The sequence below is a fragment of the Pygocentrus nattereri genome, chromosome 7, assembly GCF_015220715.1.
Source record: "Pygocentrus nattereri isolate fPygNat1 chromosome 7, fPygNat1.pri, whole genome shotgun sequence".
Classification (NCBI taxonomy): domain Eukaryota; kingdom Metazoa; phylum Chordata; class Actinopteri; order Characiformes; family Serrasalmidae; genus Pygocentrus; species Pygocentrus nattereri.
Window position 1 is genome coordinate 24,490,582 of NC_051217.1, and position 24,018 is coordinate 24,514,599.

The following is a 24,018-nucleotide window of genomic DNA, read 5'->3' on the forward strand; positions in this document are numbered from 1 at the left end:
GTATCTCTCTATCCATCTCTGTCTGTCTGTGTCTCTATCCATCTGTCTGTCTGTGTCTCTATCCATCTCTGTCTGTCTGTCTCTATCCATCTCTGTCTGTCTGTGTCTCTATCTGTCTGTCTGTGTCTCTATCCATCTCTGTCTGTCTGTGTCTCTATCCATCTCTGTCTGTCTGTGTCTCTATCCATCTCTTTCTGTCTGTGTCTCTATCCATTCTCTGTCTGTCTGTCTGTGTCTCTATCCATTCTCTGTCTGTCTGTCTGTGTCTCTATCCATTCTCTGTCTGTCTGTCTGTGTCTCTATCCATTCTCGGTCTGTCTGTCTGTATCTCTATCTATCTCGGTCTGTCTGTCTGTGTCTCTATCTATCTCGGTCTGTCTGTCTGTGTCTCTATCCATCTCGGTCTGTCTGTCTGTCTGTATCCATCTCTGTCTGTCTGTCTGTCTGTCTGTATGCATGTCTGTCTGTCTGTCTGTCTGTATGCATCTCTGTCTGTCTGTCTGTCTGTATCCATCTCTGTCTGTCTGTCTGTCTGTCTGTCTGTCTGTCTGTGTCTCTATCCATCTCTGTCTGTCTGTCTGTCTGTGTCTCTATCCATCTCTGTCTGTCTGTCTGTCTGTGTCTCTATCCATTCTCTGTCTGTCTGTCTGTCTGTGTCTCTATCCATTCTCTGTCTGTCTGTCTGTATCTCTATCTTTCTCTGTCTGTCTGTCTGTGTCTCTATCCATCTCTCTGTCTGTCTGTCTGTCTGTATCTCTCTGTCTGTATCTCTGTCTGTCTGTCTGTCTGTATCTCTGTCTGTCTGTATCTCTCTATCCATCTCTGTCTGTCTGTGTCTCTATCCATCTGTCTGTCTGTGTCTCTATCCATCTGTCTGTCTGTGTCTCTATCCATCTCTGTCTGTCTGTCTCTATCCATCTCTGTCTGTCTGTGTCTCTATCTGTCTGTCTGTGTCTCTATCCATCTCTGTCTGTCGGTGTCTCTATCCATCTCTGTCTGTCTGTGTCTCTATCCATCTCTGTCTGTCTGTGTCTCTATCCATCTCTGTCTGTCTGTGTCTCTATCCATTCTCTGTCTGTCTGTCTGTGTCTCTATCCATTCTCTGTCTGTCTGTCTGTGTCTCTATCCATTCTCTGTCTGTCTGTCTGTGTCTCTATCCATTCTCTGTCTGTCTGTCTGTGTCTCTATCCATTCTCGGTCTGTCTGTCTGTATCTCTATCTATCTCGGTCTGTCTGTCTGTATCTCTATCTATCTCGGTCTGTCTGTCGGTATCTCTATCTATCTCGGTCTGTCTGTCGGTATCTCTATCTATCTCGGTCTGTCTGTCGGTATCTCTCTCTCTGTCTGTGTCTCTAGCTATCTCGGTCTGTCTGTCTGTATCTCTAGCTATCTCTGCCTGTCTGTCTGTATCTCTATCTATCTCGGTCTGTCTCTGTATCTCTATCTATATCTGTGTCTGTCTGTATCTCTATCTATCTCGGTCTGTCTGTCTGTATCTCTATCTATCTCGGTCTGTCTCTGTATCTCTATCTATCTCGGTCTGTCTGTGTCTCTATCCATTCTCTGTATCTCTATCTATCTCGGTCTGTCTCTGTATCTCTATCTATCTCGGTCTGTCTGTGTCTCTATCCATTCTCTGTCTGTCTGTCTGTATCTCTATCTATCTCGGTCTGTCTGTCTGTATCTCTATCTTTCTCTGTCTGTCTGTGTCTCTATCCATTCTCTGTCTGTCTGTCTGTGTCTCTATCTATCTCGGTCTGTCTGTCTGTATCTCTATCTATCTCGGGCTGTCTGTATCTCTATCTATCTCGGTCTGTCTCTGTATCTCTATCTATATCTGTGTCTGTCTGTATCTCTATCTATCTCGGTCTGTCTGTCTGTCTGTCTGTCTGTATCTTTATCTTTCTCTGTCTGTCTGTGTCTCTATCCATTCTCTGTCTGTCTGTCTGTATCTCTATCTATCTCGGTCTGTCTGTCTGTCTGTATCTCTATCTATCTCGGTCTGTCTGTGTCTCTATCCATTCTCTGTATCTCTATCTATCTCGGTCTGTCTCTGTATCTCTATCTATCTCTGTCTGTCTGTCGGTATCTCTATCTATCTCGGTCTGTCTGTCGGTATCTCTCTCTCTGTCTGTGTCTCTAGCTATCTCGGTCTGTCTGTCTGTATCTCTAGCTATCTCTGCCTGTCTGTCTGTATCTCTATCTATCTCGGTCTGTCTCTGTATCTCTATCTATCTCGGTCTGTCTGTGTCTCTATCCATTCTCTGTATCTCTATCTATCTCGGTCTGTCTCTGTATCTCTATCTATCTCGGTCTGTCTCTGTATCTCTATCCATTCTCTGTCTGTCTGTCTGTATCTCTATCTATCTCGGTCTGTCTGTCTGTATCTCTATCTTTCTCTGTCTGTCTGTGTCTCTATCCATTCTCTGTCTGTCTGTCTGTGTCTCTATCTATCTCGGTCTGTCTGTCTGTATCTCTATCTATCTCGGTCGGTCTGTCTGTATCTCTATCTATCTCGGTCTGTCTCTGTATCTCTATCTATATCTGTGTCTGTCTGTATCTCTATCTATCTCGGTCTGTCTGTCTGTCTGTATCTCTATCTTTCTCTGTCTGTCTGTGTCTCTATCCATTCTCTGTCTGTCTGTCTGTATCTCTATCTATCTCGGTCTGTCTCTGTATCTCTATCTATCTCGGTCTGTCTGTGTCTCTATCCATTCTCTGTATCTCTATCTATCTCGGTCTGTCTCTGTATCTCTATCTATCTCGGTCTGTCTGTGTCTCTATCCATTCTCTGTCTGTCTGTCTGTATCTCTATCTATCTCGGTCTGTCTGTCTGTATCTCTATCTATCTCGGTCTGTCTGTCTGTATCTCTATCTATCTCGGTCTGTCTGTCTGTATCTCTATCTTTCTCTGTCTGTCTGTGTCTCTATCCATTCTCTGTCTGTCTGTCTGTGTCTCTATCTATCTCGGTCTGTCTGTCTGTATCTCTATCTTTCTCTGTCTGTCTGTGTCTCTATCCATTCTCTGTCTGTCTGTCTGTGTCTCTATCTATCTCGGTCTGTCTGTCTGTATATCTATCTCGGGCTGTCTGTCTGTATCTCTATCTATCTCGGTCTGTCTGTCTGTATCTCTATCTATCTCTGTCTGTCTCTGTATCTCTATCTATATCTGTGTCTGTCTGTATCTCTATCTATCTCGGTCTGTCTGTCTGTCTGTATCTCTATCTTTCTCTGTCTGTCTGTGTCTCTATCCATTCTCTGTCTGTCTGTCTGTATCTCTATCTATCTCGGTTTGTCTGTCTGTATCTCTATCTTTCTCTGTCTGTCTGTGTCTCTATCCATTCTCTGTCTGTCTGTCTGTATCTCTATCTATTCTCTGTCTGTCTGTCTGTCTGTATCTCTATCTATCTCGGTCTGTCTGTCTGTATCTCTATCTATCTCGGTCTGTCTGTCTGTATCTCTATCTCGGTCGGTCTGTCTGTCTGTCTGTCTGTATCTCTATCTATCTCGGTCTGTCTGTCTGTCTGTCTGTCTGTATCTCTATCTATCTCGGTCTGTCTGTCTGTATCTCTATCTATCTCGGTCTGTCTGTCTGTATCTCTATCTCGGTCTGTCTGTCTGTCTGTCTGTCTGTCTGTCTGTATCTCTATCTATCTCGGTCTGTCTGTCTGTCTGTCTGTCTGTCTGTATCTCTGTCTATCTCGGTCTGTCTGTCTGTCTGTCTGTCTGTCTGTATCTCTATCTATCTCGGTCTGTCTGTATCTCTATCTATCTCGGTCTGTCTGTCTGTCTGTCTGTATCTCTATCTATCTCGGTCTGTCTGTATCTCTGTCTATCTCGGTCTGTCTGTATCTCTGTCTATCTCGGTCTGTCTGTATCTCTATCTATCTCGGTCTGTCTGTATCTCTATCTATCTCGGTCTGTCTGTCTGTCTGTCTGTATCTCTATCTATCTCTGTCTGTCTGTATCTCTATCTATCTCTGTCTGTCGGTCTGTCTGTCTGTATCTCTATCTATCTCTGTCTGTCTGTATCTCTATCTATCTCTGTCTGTCTGTATCTCTATCTATCTCTGTCTGTCTGTCTGTCTGTCTGTATCTCTATCTATCTCTGTCTGTCTGTCTGTCTGTCTGTATCTCTATCTATCTCTGTCTGTCTGTCTGTCTGTCTGTATCTCTATCTATCTCTGTCTGTCTGTCTGTCTGTATCTCTATCTATCTCTGTCTGTCTGTCTGTCTGTCTGTATCTCTATCTATCTCGGTCGGTCTGTCTGTCTGTATCTCTATCTATCTCGGTCGGTCTGTCTGTCTGTATCTCTATCTATCTCGGTCGGTCTGTCTGTCTGTATCTCTATCTATCTCGGTCGGTCTGTCTGTCTGTATCTCTATCTATCTCGGTCGGTCTGTCTGTCTGTCTGTCTGTCTGTCTGTATCTCTATCTATCTCTGTCTGTCTGTCTGTCTGTATCTCTATCTATCTCTGTCTGTCTGTCTGTCTGTATCTCTATCTATCTCTGTCTGTCTGTCTGTCTGTATCTCTATCTATCTCGGTCGTTCTGTCTGTATCTCTATCTATCTCGGTCGGTCTGTCTGTCTGTATCTCTATCTATCTCGGTCGGTCTGTCTGTCTGTCTGTCTGTCTGTCTGTATCTCTATCTATCTCGGTCGGTCTGTCTGTCTGTCTGTCTATCTCTATCTATCTCGATCGGTCTGTCTGTCTGTATCTCTATCTATCTCGGTCTGTCTGTCTGTCTGTCTGTCTGTCTGTATCTCTATCTATCTCTGTCTGTCTGTCTGTCTGTATCTCTATCTATCTCGGTCGGTCTGTCTGTCTGTCTGTCTGTCTGTCTGTCTGTCTGTATCTCTATCTATCTCGGTCGGTCTGTCTGTATCTCTATCTATCTCGGTCGGTCTGTCTGTCTGTCTGTCTGTCTGTCTGTATCTCTATCTATCTCTGTCGGTCTGTCTGTCTGTCTGTCTGTCTGTCTGTATCTCTATCTATCTCTGTCTGTCTGTCTGTCTGTATCTCTATCTATCTCTGTCTGTCTGTCTGTCTGTATCTCTATCTATCTCGGTCGGTCTGTCTGTCTGTATCTCTATCTATCTCTGTCGTTCTGTCTGTATCTCTATCTATCTCGGTCGGTCTGTCTGTCTGTATCTCTATCTATCTCGGTCGGTCTGTCTGTCTGTCTGTCTGTCTGTCTGTATCTCTATCTATCTCGGTCGGTCTGTCTGTCTGTCTGTCTATCTCTATCTATCTCGGTCGGTCTGTCTGTTTCTCTATCTATCTCGATCGGTCTGTCTGTCTGTATCTCTATCTATCTCGGTCTGTCTGTCTGTCTGTCTGTCTGTCTGTATCTCTATCTATCTCGGTCTGTCTGTATCTCTATCTATCTCGGTCTGTCTGTATCTCTGTCTATCTCGGTCTGTCTGTATCTCTGTCTATCTCGGTCTGTCTGTATCTCTGTCTATCTCGGTCTGTCTGTCTGTCTGTATCTCTGTCTATCTCGGTCTGTCTGTATCTCTATCTATCTCGGTCTGTCTGTCTGTCTGTCTGTCTGTATCTCTATCTATCTCTGTCTGTCTGTATCTCTATCTATCTCTGTCTGTCTGTCTGTCTGTCTGTCTATCTCTATCTATCTCTGTCTGTCTGTATCTCTATCTATCTCTGTCTGTCTGTCTGTCTGTCTGTCTGTCTGTCTGTATCTCTATCTATCTCTGTCTGTCTGTCTGTCTGTCTGTCTGTCTGTATCTCTATCTATCTCTGTCTTTCTGTATCTCTATCTATCTCTGTCTGTCTGTATCTCTATCTATCTCTGTCTGTCTGTATCTCTATCTATCTCTGTCTGTCTGTATCTCTATCTATCTCTATCTATATCTGTGTCTGTCTGTATCTCTGTCTGTCTCTATCTATATCTGTGTCTGTCTGTATCTCTGTCTGTCTCTGTCTGTCTGTATCTCTATCTATCTCTGTCTGTCTGTCTGTCTGTCTGTATCTCTATCTATCTCTGTCTGTCTGTATCTCTATCTATCTCTGTCTGTCTGTATCTCTGTCTATCTCTGTCTGTCTGTATCTCTGTCTATCTCTGTCTGTCTGTATCTCTATCTATCTCTGTCTGTCTGTATCTCTATCTATCTCTGTCTGTCTGTATCTCTATCTATCTCTGTCTGTCTGTCTGTCTGTCTGTCTGTATCTCTATCTATCTCTGTCTGTCTGTATCTCTATCTATCTCTGTCTGTCTGTATCTCTATCTCGGTCTGTCTGTCTGTATCTCTATCTATCTCGGTCTGTCTGTCTGTATCTCTATCTATCTCGGGCTGTCTGTCTGTATCTCTATCTATCTCGGTCTGTCTGTCTGTATCTCTATCTATCTCGGGCTGTCTCTGTATCTCTATCTATATCTGTGTCTGTCTGTATCTCTATCTATCTCGGTCTGTCTGTCTGTCTGTATCTCTATCTTTCTCTGTCTGTCTGTGTCTCTATCCATTCTCTGTCTGTCTGTCTGTATCTCTATCTATCTCGGTCTGTCTGTATCTCTATCTATCTCGGTCTGTCTCTGTATCTCTATCTATCTCGGTCTGTCTGTGTCTCTATCCATTCTCTGTATCTCTATCTATCTCGGTCTGTCTCTGTATCTCTATCTATCTCGGTCTGTCTGTGTCTCTATCCATTCTCTGTCTGTCTGTCTGTATCTCTATCTATCTCGGTCTGTCTGTCTGTATCTCTATCTATCTCGGTCTGTCTGTCTGTATCTCTATCTTTCTCTGTCTGTCTGTGTCTCTATCCATTCTCTGTCTGTCTGTCTGTGTCTCTATCTATCTCGGTCTGTCTGTCTGTATCTCTATCTATCTCGGGCTGTCTGTCTGTATCTCTATCTATCTCGGTCTGTCTGTCTGTATCTCTATCTATCTCGGTCTGTCTCTGTATCTCTATCTATATCTGTGTCTGTCTGTATCTCTATCTATCTCGGTCTGTCTGTCTGTCTGTATCTCTATCTTTCTCTGTCTGTCTGTGTCTCTATCCATTCTCTGTCTGTCTGTATCTCTATCTATCTCGGTTTGTCTGTCTGTATCTCTATCTTTCTCTGTCTGTCTGTGTCTCTATCCATTCTCTGTCTGTCTGTATCTCTATCTATTCTCTGTCTGTCTGTCTGTCTGTATCTCTATCTATCTCGGTCTGTCTGTCTGTATCTATATCTATCTCGGTCTGTCTGTCTGTATCTCTATCTCGGTCGGTCTGTCTGTCTGTCTGTCTGTCTGTATCTCTATCTATCTCGGTCTGTCTGTCTGTATCTCTATCTATCTCGGTCTGTCTGTCTGTATCTCTATCTCGGTCGGTCTGTCTGTCTGTCTGTCTGTCTGTCTGTCTGTCTGTCTGTCTGTCTGTATCTCTATCTATCTCGGTCTGTCTGTCTGTCTGTCTGTCTGTATCTCTGTCTATCTCGGTCTGTCTGTCTGTCTGTATCTCTATCTATCTCGGTCTGTCTGTATCTCTATCTATCTCGGTCTGTCTGTCTGTCTGTCTGTCTGTATCTCTATCTATCTCGGTCTGTCTGTATCTCTATCTATCTCGGTCTGTCTGTATCTCTGTCTATCTCGGTCTGTCTGTCTGTCTGTCTGTATCTCTATCTATCTCGGTCTGTCTGTATCTCTATCTATCTCGGTCGGTCTGTCTGTCTGTCTGTCTGTCTGTATCTCTATCTATCTCTGTCTGTCTGTATCTCTATCTATCTCTGTCTGTCGGTCTGTCTGTCTGTATCTCTATCTATCTCTGTCTGTCTGTATCTCTATCTATCTCTGTCTGTCTGTATCTCTATCTATCTCTGTCTGTCTGTCTGTCTGTCTGTCTGTCTGTATCTCTATCTATCTCTGTCTGTCTGTCTGTATCTCTATCTATCTCTGTCTGTCTGTCTGTATCTCTATCTATCTCTGTCTGTCTGTCTGTCTATCTCTATCTATCTCTGTCTGTCTGTCTGTCTGTCTATCTCTATCTATCTCGGTCGGTCTGTCTGTCTGTATCTCTATCTATCTCGGTCGGTCTGTCTGTCTGTATCTCTATCTATCTCGGTCGGTCTGTCTGTATCTCTATCTATCTCGGTCGGTCTGTCTGTCTGTATCTCTATCTATCTCGGTCGGTCTGTCTGTCTGTCTGTCTGTCTGTCTGTCTGTATCTCTATCTATCTCGGTCGGTCTGTCTGTCTGTCTGTCTATCTCTATCTATCTCGGTCGGTCTGTCTGTCTGTCTGTCTGTTTCTCTATCTATCTCGATCGGTCTGTCTGTCTGTATCTCTATCTATCTCGGTCTGTCTGTCTGTCTGTCTGTCTGTCTGTATCTCTATCTATCTCGGTCTGTCTGTATCTCTGTCTATCTCGGTCTGTCTGTATCTCTGTCTATCTCGGTCTGTCTGTATCTCTGTCTATCTCGGTCTGTCTGTATCTCTATCTATCTCGGTCTGTCTGTCTGTCTGTCTGTATCTCTATCTATCTCTGTCTGTCTGTATCTCTATCTATCTCTGTCTGTCTGTCTGTCTGTCTGTCTGTATCTCTATCTATCTCTGTCTGTCTGTCTGTCTGTCTGTCTGTATCTCTATCTATCTCTGTCTTTCTGTATCTCTATCTATCTCTGTCTGTCTGTATCTCTATCTATCTCTGTCTGTCTGTATCTCTATCTATCTCTGTCTGTCTGTATCTCTATCTATCTCTATCTATATCTGTGTCTGTCTGTATCTCTGTCTGTCTCTATCTATATCTGTGTCTGTCTGTATCTCTGTCTGTCTCTGTCTGTCTGTATCTCTATCTATCTCTGTCTGTCTGTCTGTCTGTCTGTCTGTATCTCTATCTATCTCTGTCTGTCTGTATCTCTATCTATCTCTGTCTGTCTGTATCTCTGTCTATCTCTGTCTGTCTGTATCTCTGTCTATCTCTGTCTGTCTGTATCTCTATCTATCTCTGTCTGTCTGTATCTCTATCTATCTCTGTCTGTCTGTCTGTCTGTCTGTATCTCTATCTATCTCTGTCTGTCTGTATCTCTATCTATCTCTGTCTGTCTGTATCTCTATCTATCTCTGTCTGTCTGTATCTCTATCTATCTCTGTCTGTCTGTATCTCTATCTATCTCTGTCTGTCTGTCTGTCTGTCTGTCTGTATCTCTATCTATCTCTGTCTGTCTGTCTGTCTGTCTGTATCTCTATCTATCTCTGTCTGTCTGTATCTCTATCTATCTCTGTCTGTCTGTATCTCTATCTATCTCTGTCTGTCTGTATCTCTATCTATCTCTATCTATATCTGTGTCTGTCTGTATCTCTGTCTGTCTCTATCTATATCTGTGTCTGTCTGTATCTCTGTCTGTCTCTATCTATCTATCTATCTATCTATCTATCTATCTATCTATCTATCTATCTATCTATCTATCTATCTATCTCTCTCTGTCTCTCTGTTTGTCTGTCTGTCTGTCTGTCTGTCTGTCTGTCTGTCTATCTTGCCAGTCCGCCTGTCTGTCTCTGTCCGTCCGTCTGTCTGTCTGTCTTACCTGCCTATCTATCTATGTCTGTCCTTCTGTCTTGTCTGTCTGTTTATCTTTCTGTCTCTCTCCATGTCTTAACTCTATCTGTCTGTCTGCCTGCCTGTCTGCCTCCTTTTCTCTGGTGCCTCTTAAAGATCGCTGTTCTTTTGTTTCTCTGTGAAGAACGATGTGACTGAGAAGGAGCAGCGATGGGGAGCCAAGACCGTAGAAGGTTCCGGCCATCAGGAGCACATCAAGTGAGCTGGAATTTTACCTTCTTACCATCATCAGATTACAGTGTCTGTTAAAGAGACTGCAAAAGAGCCCCCAACACAATCACTGAACTCCTGCTGTAAGAAATGGCGTCATATTATATTTGTTAGAGCGTATTGTAGATAGACGGGGATGATGTGGCAGAAATCTAATATTGCAGCACTATAAGAAATTTTCATCATACACAATATTTTTTTTTTTCCAGACATCTGATGAACTGGAGCAGGAAAAAATAGCATTTTAAAAACAGTCTCAAAAACTGAGAATACAGTTATTTTATTCAGTATTTAACACACTGTGCTGCACTAAATCCAGTTGAGGATACATGAGGTCATGGGACGGTCAGCAAATAAAATCAGAGATGCCTTATTACAAACACAATATCCCCACATAGATTAATTATGGACGATTTGTCACATTGGATAGATAAACACACCATTTTTGGAATTGGTCCTTTTTTAATTAAAATGAGTGCAGCACAGGGTGTAAACCCTAAATCAAATTAATATATTTTATAGCATTTTTAAAATGTGGCTCTGCTGGGGCTTTTTCTCATGATTCATATGTGGTTTCTGATGCTGTAGGGCCCAGACTCATTTCTTATTTTTGCCCCTGTCTCTTGTGTTCGGGTGTTCCCCCTTGGAACGGATTCACAGGGCAGAGGTTGAGATCTTCCCTCTGAAATAGGACCCTCAGACCTTCATTAACAGCTTCTAGCACTGCTCTGTAGGCGACCCTGCCCGTCTGCAGTGACAGCAGAGGAGGGTAAAGTTCAGCTCCTCGCTGCTGGGCTTTAGTTACATTTAGGGCAACATACGCCTTCAAAGAGGGGGGCAATTATTTATTATCACCTACCCCTAATTCTTCAGTGATGTGAAGCTGAAGTCAGATATTCTCCAGATTCTTGTTTGAAATTTCTAGGTCCACCTTAAATGGAGCAGCAGTTATGTTCTGGTGCTTCAGGTGTCAGAACTGCTGGACTATTTAAGGTGGAATGGGAAAGTTAGCTACTTGGCTGTCGTGACATTCACAGATTTTTATGCTTGTTATGTAGAAAAATGACAAATTCACTGAAACCACATTAAACTAAGACAATATAATGGTTACCGTAGTTTTTTAACAGAAAACAGTCATGTAGCCCCAACTCTTCGCCCTACCCCTCTATCTCAACAAGATCTGAACACAGGGGTAGGGGTGAAGGGTGAAATGGGATGGCGTCAATGACTCAGTTATCTATAAATATACTTTAGTTCGTTTTTAATGCGGTGTCAGAAATCATATAATCATATCAGATCTATTAGAGACACTTAGTTACAACTGTGTGATGATTGACAAGCAGTTAGCACCGTGTAAGTGTTAGGAGTCTAGCCCAAGGACTCTTATTGGTACAGTGTAGGGTGCTGCCCTGGTGGGCGATTGAACCCCAGTCTACAGTGTAGATTACTTGTTACCCTCACAGTTTCAATGTAAAACTAAAGAAGCAAATTTCAGGCGCACAATTTTTGCCCAACTGTTGCATTTTTAAATTCATTTTTAGTATATATTTTGGGGACTAATGCCACTTTGCTCTGGTTGTTCAGTATCCACCACCTGCGTGAGAAGGTGTCGTGTGAGCACAGCGAGTTGAAGCAGAAGGAGCTGGCGAACATGCCTAAAGCCTCTCACGGCTACGGGGGCAAATTCGGGGTGCAGCAGGACCGCATGGACAAGGTGGGTCACTGTGGGGACATAGCTGTCCGAAATACATATATTGAGAAAAATATTCTGCATTAAAAAGCCTCAAATTTGGTCACAGGACATAATCGACATCGCTGAGCAGTTTCTTGCTGAATCCAGGTAAGAACTGTCTGCTGTGTTGAGGATAGGGTTAGGGCACGCCCCTAATATCGTCAGCTTAAAACTTAACATAACAAGCAGCTGATTGGAAGCTTGTTATACGTTACTCAGCAGTCCTGAGTTCAAAATCTGCTGAATTTATTTTTATTTAGTATTTAGGTATTTTCTGCAACATTTCAGAGAAAACGTGCAGTTTACTGATAAAAACTGATGCTCGATGTTCTAACCTTGATAACGGGGAGCATTTAAGCTTGTTTAGGCTGAAATATTCAACTGAATATTCTGCTAAATATTCCACTCTCCTCCTTCACGACTGTGTTCTGATGGGTTTTATGTCTGAGTTATCATCACAGACTTGACATGGTCGCAGTAGAAGAACCGTTTTCTATACGGTTCTATATAGCACCACATATGGGTTGTTCTATTATTACAAGCTTGACATTGTCACAAGAACTGTTTTCAGTGCCATATTGAATATTTTCAAAAAGGACACACACAGAACCATGTACACGATATTCTCCTTCAATCTGAAGTACTGTTCCACCATGCAGTGCTTTAATATGGGACTCATGGCTCTAAATAAATCCTTGCTCTCTGTATGAAATATTGTGTGTATTATTCATTGTGAAAACGCACTGAAGCTAAGCGACACTACACCTGCTGGATCTCCTCCTGACTTCCTCCTGATAAACTCTGCGGGTTCAGTCTCGCTCATCACTGGGGAAGTTCTATTTTAGTGTCCAAAGAATCCCATATTAGACTCCTACTTTCACCTCATCTGTTTCCTCTTTTCAGAAACCTCTTCCTCTTTTAGCTCTGGTGTAACTCACTGTGCACTACTGCTCAGTAATACAGCCCCATTTCCAAAAGCGTTGGGACGCTGTGCAAAATAAACCATATAAAAACAAATTGCAATGATGTGCAAATCATTTAAACCCTATATATTATTGAAGATACTACAGACAACAAATCAGTTGTTGAAACAGAAATTTTATTGTTTTTAGAAGGAAAAAAAAGCCCATTTTGAATTTGATGGGTACTAAAGCATCTCAGAGAGGTGGAGTCTTTCAGAAGTAAAGATGAGGAGGGGTCACCACTCTGTGAAAGACCGCACCATCAACAATTCAAGAATAAAGTTTCTCAACATAAAACAGCAAAGAACTTCTGCTTTTCATTTTCTACGGTACGTAATATCATTCATTAAACGACTCTGAGAATGGAGAAATCTCTGTATGTGAGGGAAAAGGCCAGAAACCAGTATTTGCTGGCCGTGATCTTTGGGCCCTCAGGCAGCACTGCATTAAAAACAGACATGATTCTGTAGTGGAAATCACAGCATGGGCTCAGAAACACTTCTGAAAACCACTGACTGTGAAAACAGTTCATCACTACATCCGAAATCAGAAGCGCTGCCACCTTCTCTGGGCTTGAGCTTGTTTAAAATGGACTGAGGGGAAGTGGAAAAGTGTCCTGTGGTCCGACGAATCAACACTTGAAATTCCTTTAGGAAATCTTGGACATTGTGTCCTCCGGGCTAAAGACCACTCAGCTTGTTATCAGTGGATTCATGATGGTTTAGGGGGGCATTAGTGTACATGGCATGGGTGATGTGCTCATCTGTGAAGGCGCCATTAAAGCTGGATGATATATACAATGTTTTGGTAAAACACATTCTGTATTCAAACCACATTCTGCATGTATTACAGCAGCATTGCTCTGTATTAAGAGTCTGAGTGCTAAACTGACCTGCCTGCAGTCCAGACCAGTCACCACTGAGAACATTTAGCACATTATGGAATGAAAAATACGACAAATGAGCCCCTGAAACTGATGATAAGCTGAAATGCTGTATGAAACAAGAACAGAAAACATTTCACTTTCAGAACTACAGCAGCGTCTCCTCAGTTCCCAAATGCTTACATAGTACTGTTAAAAGAAGAGGTGATGAAACATAGCGGTAAACAGGCTCCCGTCCCAACTTTTCTGGAACGTGGTTTTGACGTCAAATTCAAAATGGGCAGATATAAAAAAAAAAAAAAAAAAGTTCAATTTCAACATCTGTCTTTGTAGTATTTTCATTTAAGAATATGGTTTAACTGATTTGCACATCACTGCATCCTATTTTTATTTACATTCTTCGCAGCGTCCCAACTTTTTTTGGAAAGGGGGTCATATTACTGCCGCGGTGTGTTTATTTACCCTCGGGCTGACCGGACCGGATTTCTGTAATTGATACCTGAGATAAAGTGGCCCAGACTTTGGACCATCTGCAGGAACAGCAGATCGATACACAGCTCCGCCAGCAGGTCATTACAAATGACAGGAGCACAGACAGACACACACAGATACATTGGCCCTCCCCCTGGAATTATAAGGTTCTATCTGTGTTCTGAGCAGTTTTGACATACTGAGCTTCAAAGATTGGGCACTCCAATCAGCAGAACTGACACATGGAACATACATGAAAATGACGGACACCCTAAGTTCATTCTACATGTTCAATTTTAGAATCCTGTCAGATTTGTAAATGAGTTTGATCGAATGCAGGTAGAACCTTCTAATCCTAAGAACTCACTTGCTGCTTGGTTTTGTAAGGTTCTACCTGCAAAACATTGATTTTCAAGGAACACAAAATTGAAATTTTAATGCCGTCTGACATTTTATGGCATTTATGTTTAAACTCAGTGGTTATATAAAGAGCCGTGAGGTTCTCTGCATGGTGAAATGGTTTTTCAGATGGAGAATGTGTTGTATATGGTTCTATATAGTCAAACATTGTCACAGCAGAAGAACCCTTTTTGGTGTTGTATCAAAAATGTCAGTTGTAGACAGGTATATGACTTATGGCATTTATTTTTATTATTTATATATTTGTCACATTTTATTTCTTCTTTAAGGAGGAATCTTTTTTTTTTTTTCTCCATCCATAAAAATCACCGACTGCTTACATATAAATGTCAGTGCTAAATATTAAATAATAAAGACAGATGAATGAAATGAATGTTTGTTGTAATTAAGACCCCATCAGTTCAGATGTTCACTAATCACTTTTAAGGCTTGATATTTTCAGTTTGAGACAGTAAGACTTATTAAAAAGCCGTAAGAAGACGGGCAGAGTTTACCTGGGCTGACACTTTGTGGCTGAGTCGCTTCCGCTTTTCAGTAATACCACTCACAGTTGACCATGGATTATTTAGGAGGGAGGAAATTTCAGAAACTTGCTGCGATGGTGGCGTCTTATTTTTTATTTTACCTTTATTTATCCAGGATGATCACATTCCTGTCCTGACCAAGAAGGCAGCAAACAAAACAATCAGCAAAGAAACAACATGACCACAATCAGCAGAACCAGGGTTAAAACCACAGATCATTCCATGCAGATGGAGCTCTGTAGCTAAAAGCTGGCTTGCCGTATTCAGACCATACTATCGGAACGTCCGTCTGCATATAACTACTGTAATGTAAATTGTATCCAGACTCATTTGTTGATATGAAAGCAGACAGATATGAAGGAAGCTGACCAATTATTGCTTTATAGACCAAAATTATCCAGTGGATTTGTCTTTGCACTGAATGTCAAGGCCATCCAACCATTTCATGATGTTCACAGTGATGAGTTGAGTATCTAGCTTAACACTGAATGATGAACACAATCAAGGGAGTGCAGCGTTGTCTTTGAAGTACACCTAGAAAAAAAACTACGACACCACACTGGAACTCGGTGGCTCTTTAGACCCACTCATTTACATTTACATTTATGGCATTTGGCTGACGCTCTTATCCAGAGCGACTTACAATTTGATCATTTTACACAGGTAGGCGAAGGTGGTGTTAGGAATCTTGCCCAAGGACTCTTATTGGTATAGTGTAGGGTGCTTACCCTGGTGGGGGATTGAACCCCAGTCTACAGTGTAGAAGGCAGAGGTGTTACCCACTACACTACACCAACCACTCCTTCACTAATGTGTGGGTCGACTGCACGCTAACCTGCTTGATTTTATGTACCTGTGGCAATGAGACTGAAAGAAACACCTGAATTCAATTAATACAAGGTGTGTCCCAGTAAAGTTCTCCATATATGCAAATTAACTGTGTTCTGATTGGCTGCTGGTCGGAGCTGAAACACTCCTTGTAACTTCAACATGAGTGGGTAGGACTAAACTGCTGTAGGCAGAGACGGTTCTTGTGACCACAGAGTTACGGTGAATTCCAAACAGGCTGTTTTTCAGCTTAGTTTTCCTGTCTGGACTGGGAAGTGACTATATGAAGTGTAATCATTTTCACATATTACTTTATTTAAAAAGATGTGAGGGGAAAATCTTGATTTCTTATAGACAGACACTTTAACAGAAAAGGCTAAATGGACAGAACAGAGCACCAGTGTGAAGCGCTGCTGCTGCGGTTCTCTATGTGTGGAGCGGTTAGCCCGGCAGGGTTCTGGCTCAGTGACTCTGTTTAATTACCACAGAAAGAGAGAATGAGGGAAGAAATGAGGTCTCAGCAGGGCTGATATGTCTACAGGCCGTGACTGAGGACCTTTTTGCTATTTGGCATGAAGGCGCTGCTCCAGTGAGCCTGACCCGAACACAGACTTACATTCTTTCAGCAGTTTTGTAATGTCCTGAGTGTCAGCGCTCCATTTCACTGTCCACGCTACGTCTGAGGCTGAGAGCACAGAAAATAAGGCTGTATGATTTCCCACTTTAAATGGCCGGAATCTTATTTTATGACCTTTTTATTTTTCTTGATTTTTAAAAATATTTTCCTCCCCAAGCTCCACTTCCAGCATTTGTGCCAAACTGTGCTGAGTCACATCACTATATGACCTCTCTCATTAATACATCATAACAGCTACTGTACCGACTCTCTCTGTGCTCTTCAGACTGTAAAACACTGCTGATATTACTAGTTATGTTTATACTGTGTTGTGACAACCTCATATCACTCAGCAACACCTGCTCTCTCGTGCCTCTCTACCTCTCGTACGTCTGTCTGTCTGTCCATGTGTCTGTCCGTCCATGTGTGTGTCTGCCTCTGTCTGTCTGCCCGCCTGCCTCTGTCTGTCTGTCTGTCTGTCTGTCTGTCCATGTATCTATCTATCTGTCTGTCTGTCCCTATCCGTCTGTGTCTATCTAGCTGTGGTTATCCGTGTATCTGTCTGTCCATCTCTGTCTGTCTGGTTAATAATCCTAAGGCAATTTTACTTAATTTTTTTTTCAGCCTCTTTTTGTCCCTCACATTCTTAAAGATGGTTCTTCAAGAGTTCTTTAGTAAATAAAGTCATTCTGAATAGAACCATGAACATTTGCATGGTGAAATGGTTCTTTCAGAATGATGGGAATGTGTTACGGTTTTATTTAGTAAGTTTTTGAAAATGGTTCTATATAGCGCCAAAAGGGTTCTCCTGTTGTGTCAGTGTTGAGCTTGTAAACAGTAGCAGAACCCATTTTGGTGCAATACAGAACCATACACATCTGAAGAAGAACAAGGTCGCCATGCTGAGAGCCATATGCAAATGTTCGCACTATTTGGCTTAACATATAATCTCTCTCTCTCTCTCTCTCTCTCTCTCTCTCTCTCTCTCTCTCTCTCTCTCTCTCTCTCTCTCTCTCTCTCTCTCTCTCTCTCTCTCTCTCTCTCTCTCTCTCTCTCTCTTCCTCTTCTCTCTCTCTCTCTCTCTCTCTTCTCTCTCCCCCAGTCTGCTGTAGGTCATGAGTATCAGAGCAAACTCTCTAAGCACTGCTCTCAGACTGACACCTCTAAAGGCTTTGGGGGGAAGTATGGAGTTCAGACTGACCGCGTGGACCAGGTACAGCTTTTCATCATTTCAGCTGTAAACACTGAATGCGTTTACATGCATTTTGTAACCTGCAGAAAATCGGATGTTGTCAGTAATCTGATCAACACGTTAACATGCTTTGGAGTACTCGGATAATGTGGAAAGACCAGGTCTACATGAGTCAGACAGTAATCAAATGAAAATATGAGCATATATCATCTACAAGATGAAGAATATTTAAATCCCTCATCTGTCAAGCATGTATTTGGTTTCAGCTTCACTCCAAAGGGGTTTCACATATGCTCAGAGTGAGAGCTCATAGCACTGAGAAACCTGACTACTGAGCTAAAATCCAACCTCTTTATCTGATTTCTAGACCTTAATCAGATCTAATCTAAATCAGAGTGTGCTGTTTACACAACCATTTGAATAACAGCAGAAATCTGGTTATGATCAGCTTATTGAGTGCATTTACATTTACGGAATTTGGCAGACGAGTAAGAGTGACTTACAGTCGGATCATTTTACACAGGTAGGTGAAGGTGGTGTTAGGAGTCTTGCCCAAGGATGCTTATTGGTATAGTGTAGGGAGCTTGTCCTGATGGGGGATTGAACCCCAGTCTACAGTGCAGAAGAGCAGCAGAGGTGTTAACCACTACACTGACACACTGCTTATGTAAACTCACTCGGTTAAATGGATGTCATTTCAGTAATCTTGTTGTCGGATGTTTATAAAATAAATATCAAAGTTTGGCTGTCCAATGATGCTGCGTTAGCGGCAGTTTGAAAAGATGTGACTCGGACCCTCATCGTAACCTTAACCTCAACCCAAAGCCTAATCCTAATCCTCATATGTTTTTGGCATGTTGCTGAGAGTCTGTTGAGTGTTTGTTTAATCTAAAAGGGCCAATCATTGTGTCCCAAATAATTTCATAAATATCTGCACTTCACCTGCACTAAACAGCTTCTGCATCCATTTCAGCTCTTCAGCTGTTCATACTGTCCAGTCTTCATGCCGTTGCTGCTCCACAAGTGAGTCCGGGTGGAGTAACCTGTTGTTTTTGTGTCTCCAGTCTGCCGTAGGGTTTGAGTACGTGGGGAAGACAGAGAAACATGCCTCGCAGAAAGGTGACCCTTCGCTCTCGTCTTTGTGTAGCTCGGTAAAGCTGTGTTTCAGTGTGAGAGCTCACTGCCCTGCTGTCTCACACACATGGTCATCCCTCTTTAATGGACACACCTGCTGGATATTTACACTTAGAAGCTGCTGCAAAGGAAAGCCCAGCACCTGTCTGCCCTTAAGAGATAGTGTAGGACACATTACGAGGGATTTGTTAATGTTTTCAGAGCCATGCAGACTGAAATAGAGGCAGACTTGCGTGGTGTAGAGGAGTGTCCTATGAAATGACTGGCAGGAGGTCAGTGTAAATACAGACAGTCCCTCTGCTCTGTCCTGCGAACAGGGTTTCTCAGGCTCATAGTTATGGAAGCTCGTTTCAGCACCTAATTATTCATTGCTCTGCCATTATTTTGTAAAACTCAGTCATTCATTTGAGATACTGTCTCATAATTTCAAGAAAACAAGTAATTATTTTGAGATTATCTCATGATTTTGTGAAATGAAGTTATTTTTTATTTTTTAATTTTAAGATACTATCTCGTACCTTTGTAAAACTGAGTCTTGAAGATTCTTTGAGTCTTTGAGATACTGTCTCATAATTTTGTGAAATTGTCATTATTTTGAGATGCTGTCAAAATTGAGATACTGTCACTGATTTGAGGTACTATCTCATAGTATGTCAAAATGACTCATGAAATTATCTCATAAATTATTTAAACCATAATTATTTTGAGAAACTATCTCGATTTCATGAAATGAAGCTTTGCCAAGCTTTCATTATTTTGGGATAGTATCTCATAATTTTGTGAAACTATGTCATTGTTTTAAGATACTGTCTCTATTTCGCAGAACTAAGTCATTATTTTTTGAGATACTCATAAATTTGTGAAATGAAGTCATTGAGATTCTATCTCAATTTCAGGAAAGTCATTATTTTGAGATGATTTCATAATTTCAGGAAACTGTCACTGATTTACTATGTCAATTTTGCAAAACTTAGTCATTATTTTGCAATACTATCTCATTGTTTTGAGATGCTTTTTCATTACTTTGAGACAGGTTCTTGTCATTTTAAGAAATGTTCTCATTGTTTTGAGGTTTGTGATGCTTTTAAGATGGATAAACTATATTTTATAGCTATAACAGCTTCAGCTCTTCTGGGAAAGCTTTCCACAAGGGTTAGGAGTGTTTATGGGAATTTTTGACTGTTCTTCCAGAAGTGCATTTGTGAGGTCAGACACTGATGTTGGACGAGAAGGCCTGGCTCACAGTCTCCGCTCTAATTCATCCCAAAGGTGTTCTAGGACACCAAAGGTTGAGTTCAGGACTCTGTGCAGGCCAGTCACGTTCTTCCACACTAAACTCTCTCATCCATGTCTTTATGGACCTGCTTTGTGCACTGGTGTGCAGTCATGTTGGAACAGGAAGGGGCCATCCTCAAACTGTTCCCACAAAGTTGGGAGCATGAAATTGTCCAACATCTCTTGGTGCTGAAGCATTACGAGTTCCTTTCACTGGAACTAAGGAGCCAAGCACAACTCCTGAAAAACAACCCCACACCATAATCCCCCCTCCACCAAACTTTACGCTTGGCACAATGCAGTCAGGCAAGTACCGTTCTCCTGGCAACCGCCAAACCCAGACTTGTCCATTGGATTAGCAGACGAAGAACCGGCAATTGGTCACTCCAGAGAACACGTCTCCACTGCTCTAGAGTCCAGTGGTGGTGCTTTACACCACTGCATTCCACACTTTGCATTGCGCTTGGTGATGTAAGGCTTGGATGCAGCTGCTCAGCCATGGAAACCCATTCCATGAAGCTCTCTACACTGAATACTTTTGGATATATAGTGTATATGAATATTAGTGACCCATTTCTCAAAATAATGAGACACCTGAAATTAATGAGTATCTCAAGCTAATAACGTAGGATCTCAGAATAATGAGAGAACAAAACGATATTTAACGACTCTTCTGTTCAAAACCGCATTGTGGATAGCAGTAACACTCTGAGGCCAGACTTTGGACGCCCCTTTACATGTTTTCCAGGTTATTTGTGGTAATAAACAAATAAGTAGACTAATTCAGCTGTTGTAATCAGGACTTTGGGTAAAGTGACCACTACAGATTTGTAGATTTAGCGTTTGAAGTTGCTTTTATGCCACTCAGCTTTTCTGTTGCAGGACTGCTGCATGTTCGCCTGGCCATAGTCATGTTTGCTCAGCAGGTGTCAGCAGATTAGACCACTGAACACAAAGGAGTGATTAATGATCAGCCTCAGTCACAGTGTTGTTTATTTAGTTGTTTTATTTAATTTTTTAAATGTGGCCTTATTGCTTAATGTATTTATGACCAGATGATGTCCAGTTACATTATTATCCCTTTGTCAATATGCATCATACAGTGTGTGCTTCCTGTAATTTGATTTGCTGATGCATATGAACAGGGAGAGTGAGTTTTAGAAGCAGCAGCTTTACAGCTGGACGCAGGGCGGCGAGGATCGCAGAGCTGCAGAGTTTAGTGCTTGTGTCAAGGCTTGATATCTGTCTAATGAGGTGTTAAAGTGATGGTTCAAAAAATGTGCTCAGTTTCCCCCCCGACCACTAATCATCAGTCAGGATGTGTTTTAGTTTTAGCACTAAGTGTCGAGGCCAGTGTAGCCAACAAGCAACAGAAGCTTATACCCACCAATCAGCATAGCTCCTAAATCATCACACTCGCCTCAAACTGTGTGGAGCTGTTCAGTCTCTCTAATAGACGTGATTGTGGTTTCTGTTGGCTGTATATTTTTGGTTGGTGGACTGTTCTTAGTCCAGCAGCACTGCTGTGTCTGATCCACTCAGACCAGCACAACACACACTAACACACCACCACCACATCAGTGTTACTGCAGTGCTGAGAATGATCCACCACCCAAATAGTACCTGCTCTGTGAGGGTCCATGGGGTCCTGACCACTGAAGAACAAGGTAAAAGGAGGTTTTGAGAGTAGAAACAAAGAGGTGGTCATAATGTTATGCCTGATTGGCAGTCTTTTAAAAAATAAGTAAATGAATAAAGGCTGACACACCAATAACAAAAATAGAGCATATGATTTAGACATGCAGGAGGGCTAATTGGTGGGATGTAAGCTTCCAGTACTTGTTAACTACGTTAAGTCTCATAGCTCCAGTCCTAAAACTAAAGAAGCTACTTCAGATACCAGACACGTCCTGACTGATGGATATATTTGAGGAGGGGGTGGGGGGCACTCTGTGAATTGATTATTCATCAAATTAGCATAAAAGCTGAGCTCTGCGGTTCGATGAGTCCTCTAGACTGTCGTCTGCTAGTATTTAGCCTCTGCTAGCCTTCACTGGAACACGCTTGCTGCTGTTTTCTGCTCTACGTGATTTCTGTTGCCTTTTTCTCCACAAATCCACTCCTCCATCCCTCCATCCGCCCCTCCCTGTGCCCCCCTCCCCGCTTGGCTGCTGTGTGCTGCCCCTAGACTACGCCACCGGGTTCGGTGGCCGCTACGGGGTTCAGGCTGACCGTGTGGACGAGAGTGCAGTAGGATTTGATTACCAGGGCAAAACCGAAAAACACGAATCGCAGAAAGGTTTGTTACTGCTTCCCATGATCCTCTGCTCCCTCTGCTCACACTCACCTGCACCTGATACTCGGCGCCAGCCGCTAGGCTGCGACAAACATTTTGTTTTGGGGTTTTTTGCTTAGTTTTATTTATTGATTTTATTATTTAATACATGGATTGGTCTTATAAGTAGCCTTGTTCACTTGCCTGCTTTAGGATTATGACTATTGATATTAAGGCTGCCAGGTGACTTACTTAAAATTTTTAATACAACAAATTTTCAGTTAAAAAGTTTGGACCACCTTGTGAAGAAAAGGTTTTATGTACATGTTTTATGTTATATATATATTTTCCACATTTTGAAATAAGTTAATACTAAAAACGTGGATTTATACAGTGGATAAAAAGTGCTACTCCAATCCAAACGGTCTCCTCTTTTAGGCTCTTCTTGCCTTAAAGCAACTCTTAGTTTTTCCTCTGTGACTGTATAAACTTTATTTGTCCTATAAACAAATAGGGCTGGGCAATTAATCGAAAAGTAATCAAAAATGACATTCAAAACCTCTAACCGGTGTAGTGTTTTGTGTGTGTGGTCACTCCGCCACATCTAGTCAACCTCACAGACGCTAATGCAATGTTCACACAGCAGGTAAAAGTGGCCCAAATCTGATTTTCTCATCAAATCAGATTTTTTTGTTTGGTTGTTCATCTTTTGAATATGATCTGTGTGCGTCATCAGTCTGAACAGATCAGCTCCTAAACCGACCTGCATGTGCAAAATAACAGCGTCACGCGGCTCGTCCAGAGGTAAACAATCACGACTGCCAACGAACGCCAGCTTCGTCTTCAACAGGATCGCAGGATCCATCATGAAGCTTCACTGACTGACAGCTGGGCTCATCACCCAGAATGCGTTCAAGCTGTAAAAAGGGCACGGTCACTTCTTTGGTTTGAGTCATCGGATTCTTTAAACTTTTATTTCAGACGTTTAACTTTGATGACGCTGCAGCCTTGTTCCCCTATGGCCGCATTCGGACATTTCTTTTGAAATCTCTTCAAACACGGAGGGTTTTGGATGAGTGTCTTCTAATTTTTTGTACTGAAACATCTCCCCAAAAGTTTCAGTCTCAGCAGCGTGAAATTATGATGAATATGGAGTTGGATTGATGTAACAGTCATGTGAATTCTGATTAGGCTGTTGAGATGATTTACATTAAGATATGCAGAGCACATTACAGTACAAACATTATCTGTAAATTATGAGGGCAAAGAAACAAAAACAAAATAATCATTCACTAATCATAATGGAGGTAAAACATTCAATGAATCGTGATATTGATTTGAGGTTGTATCGCCCAGCTCTATAAACACATTTCAAACAAAGCCTTCAGATCAAGTGTTTCAAGAAAAAAAAAAAAAAGGTCAAGTGACTCCAAGCATTTGATGGTTACTATAAGGATTGTAATAATTTCTTGTTCTTATAACAACATTGATGCTATTGACTTGTTTTTTTTTGTTTTTCCTGTGTGTCTTCTGCCTCACGTTCAGACTACACCAAAGGATTTGGTGGAAAGTTTGGCGTGGAGATGGATAAAGTGGACAAAAGCGCTGTTGGGTTTGAGTATCAGGGGAAGACGGAGAAGCACGAGTCTCAGAAAGGTGGGTTTTCCATATTTGGAGGTTTGTTTAGATTAGACTGTTTAAATAATAAAAAGAGATTAAAAGTTGCATGGAAATATCAAATTCTAAAATTCTACAACTCTTCCACGCTTAAGACGATTGAACAACAGACTTTAGCGTTGAGAAAATCGAGAATAACTTGGCACTGGACTTTGACTTCAACACCAGTGATTCAGACTCTGACTTAAACTTGAATGTCTTGCCTCAGAAGGACTTGAGACTCAAAGTGGAAGGGAAAAAATATATATTTTTATATATATA

The 24,018-nt window shown here is 41.9% G+C and overlaps 1 protein-coding gene across 4 annotated transcripts in view; it reads left to right on the top strand.

The window, feature by feature from the left end:
- The window catches only part of LOC108440597 (src substrate protein p85), a 63,115-nt gene that overhangs the window by 10,631 nt on the left and 28,466 nt on the right, over positions 1-24,018 (top strand). For 3 of the 4 annotated variants that reach the window (XM_017719546.2, XM_017719544.2, XM_017719545.2), the window contains exons 3-8: positions 9,683-9,756; positions 11,353-11,482; positions 17,307-17,417; positions 18,461-18,515; positions 21,994-22,104; positions 23,626-23,736. In XM_017719546.2, coding sequence (XP_017575035.1) covers positions 9,683-9,756; positions 11,353-11,482; positions 17,307-17,417; positions 18,461-18,515; positions 21,994-22,104; positions 23,626-23,736 — 592 coding nt within the window. The remainder of the gene's footprint in view (positions 1-9,682; positions 9,757-11,352; positions 11,483-17,306; positions 17,418-18,460; positions 18,516-21,993; positions 22,105-23,625; positions 23,737-24,018) is intronic. The other variant, XM_037539939.1, reaches the window with a different exon arrangement.